Source organism: Olea europaea, unplaced genomic scaffold (assembly GCF_002742605.1).
Source record: "Olea europaea var. sylvestris unplaced genomic scaffold, O_europaea_v1 scaffold19878, whole genome shotgun sequence".
In the NCBI taxonomy this organism is placed as follows: Eukaryota; Viridiplantae; Streptophyta; class Magnoliopsida; order Lamiales; family Oleaceae; genus Olea; species Olea europaea.
Window position 1 is genome coordinate 1 of NW_019237743.1, and position 1982 is coordinate 1982.

General features: G+C 31.6%; 1 protein-coding gene across 2 annotated transcripts; it reads right to left on the reverse strand.

Annotated features, from left to right (window-relative positions):
• Positions 1 to 562: 562 nt before the first annotated feature.
• On the reverse strand, positions 563 to 1799 carry LOC111379423. 2 transcript variants are annotated; one of them, XM_023002782.1, is made up of 4 exons: positions 1715 to 1799; positions 1482 to 1519; positions 983 to 1269; positions 563 to 889 (listed from the first exon to the last, which is right to left on the reverse strand). In XM_023002782.1, exons 2-4 carry the CDS (start codon positions 1486 to 1488, stop codon positions 806 to 808), a joined length of 378 nt encoding a protein of 125 aa, XP_022858550.1. In that variant the 5' UTR covers positions 1489 to 1519; positions 1715 to 1799; the 3' UTR covers positions 563 to 805. The 2 variants fall into 2 exon arrangements, with proteins under 2 accessions (XP_022858550.1, XP_022858549.1); XM_023002781.1 differs by having other exon boundaries at positions 1482 to 1522; positions 1715 to 1786.
• Positions 1800 to 1982: the final 183 nt, after the last annotated feature.

Genomic DNA, 1982 nt, shown 5'->3' on the forward strand with positions numbered 1-1982 from the left:
GAATTAAACTAGATAGACATCCTTAGCATCACCCCATAGGTGGAAGGGATTTGGGCAATAATGGAATGGATGTGTTTAAAATCAATGGTGTAGATTGCTGCCACACAAAAGAGTGTCAAACTTGTTGTCAACCATGACATACATATAGCACGATCAATTTTAGATACGCTCTTGTATCGATTAGCTTTGTGTTTGGGTTCAAAAGTAAGCAAGATATATATTGTTGTGTATTGCAGGCGAAGTTTTCAAGTATTAGTTGCACACACGATAGCCAAGCTTATATCTCTAGCCGTTACCCAGCTCTAAAGTAAGTGTTGGATTTTAGTGATTTTTCATTTGAATTTGCATGACTTGTATACGTGATTAATTGATTCATACTCAATATTTAATTTATTAGCCCTAAGATATTGTATGTGAAAAAGAAAATTAAACTTTTTGCCATTGTCGGCATATTTTCCTGAATGAATGCTAACAAATAATGATAGAAAATGAAAAGAATTCTACATTTTTGTACATCAAATTTGGCATTATTTTGTTGCATAATCAGCTGCAATAAAAAACGGAAGGCAAAACTTGGATTCTTTTATTCATAATAACTCACAATGACACAAATAAGACATGTAATGCTAAAGTTGCATTCATGCCAACTTCATAAAAACTAATCGAAAAGAAATTAAGATAAAAACTAATTGAATCTTAAGATAATTTAAATATAATCTAAAAATTATGTATCGAAGTTTTTTATTTTTAAAACCCTAATTGGCTAAATGAAAGATGCACCATTGCCTTTTAACATGCTGAGTTCTCATTTCGTTTTTATCTTCTTATACTTCAACAACGCCAGAGTTTCATGTTTCAGAGCTACCAATTCTTTTAGGACTTCTCCTTCCTGTGAACAAATATAAGAAGCGAATTGTAAATTAACTAGAAGTTATTGATAAATGAAAGTTTTAATTTAAAAAGAGAGAATAAAATTACTTACCTCATGATGAATGGGAAAATTCCAGCATGCAACCCCATGAAAGTACCAGAGTCTAATGCTCCTAAAACCGAGAAAGGAGACCAAAAGTGTGATCTGGGCGGCGTAACCAGATAAATTATGTACAATTTTAGCCAGCCAGCTCATGCTTGGAAGAGTACATATATAAAATAGAAACAACACACCATTGAAACCGGCGTAATAATCCAAATGTAGTCTGCCACTCTTAAGGAAACACACTATCAATGCTTTCTTTGCGACTCTCAATGCTTTCAATGCCAAATTTAACACTGTCAAAAATTTTAAACTTTTCATCAGCAACATGTGGTTTATATAATTGAATCACATGACAATGCTGAAAATTAATTACCAAAAATTATGAATCATTAAGGAGGTCATATTGGTGAGTCATGTGTATACTAATTAACCCAAAAATCTCATCTAAGCAGAAAATACGAACAGAAGGCACAAAGTTCAAAATTTTGAAAAATAAATTACTTACAACCCATTTGATTTTCTTGAAGTTGGTCTTGAATTTTCCTGCTTTAAAGATTGTATATCAAACCAGAAAATAAAATTAGCCAAACTAAAAATAATACAATGGAGCTAAAAAATTAGAAAATTTTAATGTCAAATTTCAAACGAAATATTTCTCTACAACAACAATCCAAACAACAACAAAAATTTAAGAACAATAAGAATACCTAGAACAAAGAGAAAAGAGAGGAAACTCACTTGGATGGAAATTGATTTATCTCAGCAAGAATAGTCACCTAACGGCCGACGATTTTTACGAGAAGAGATGAGTCGGAGAGGTGGATAACATGCTATTTTATAGGGAGAGAGATGATTAATTTCCGAGGTCAATAACAATATTATTTTCCGTCAAAATAGAGTCCTTAATGAAAGTTACTTCTCCAGTAAATTTACAATTAAATATTTGTTCAAATATATCCATCCACGGGACATATAATTAAATCTAACAGAAACTCATCATGTGGGG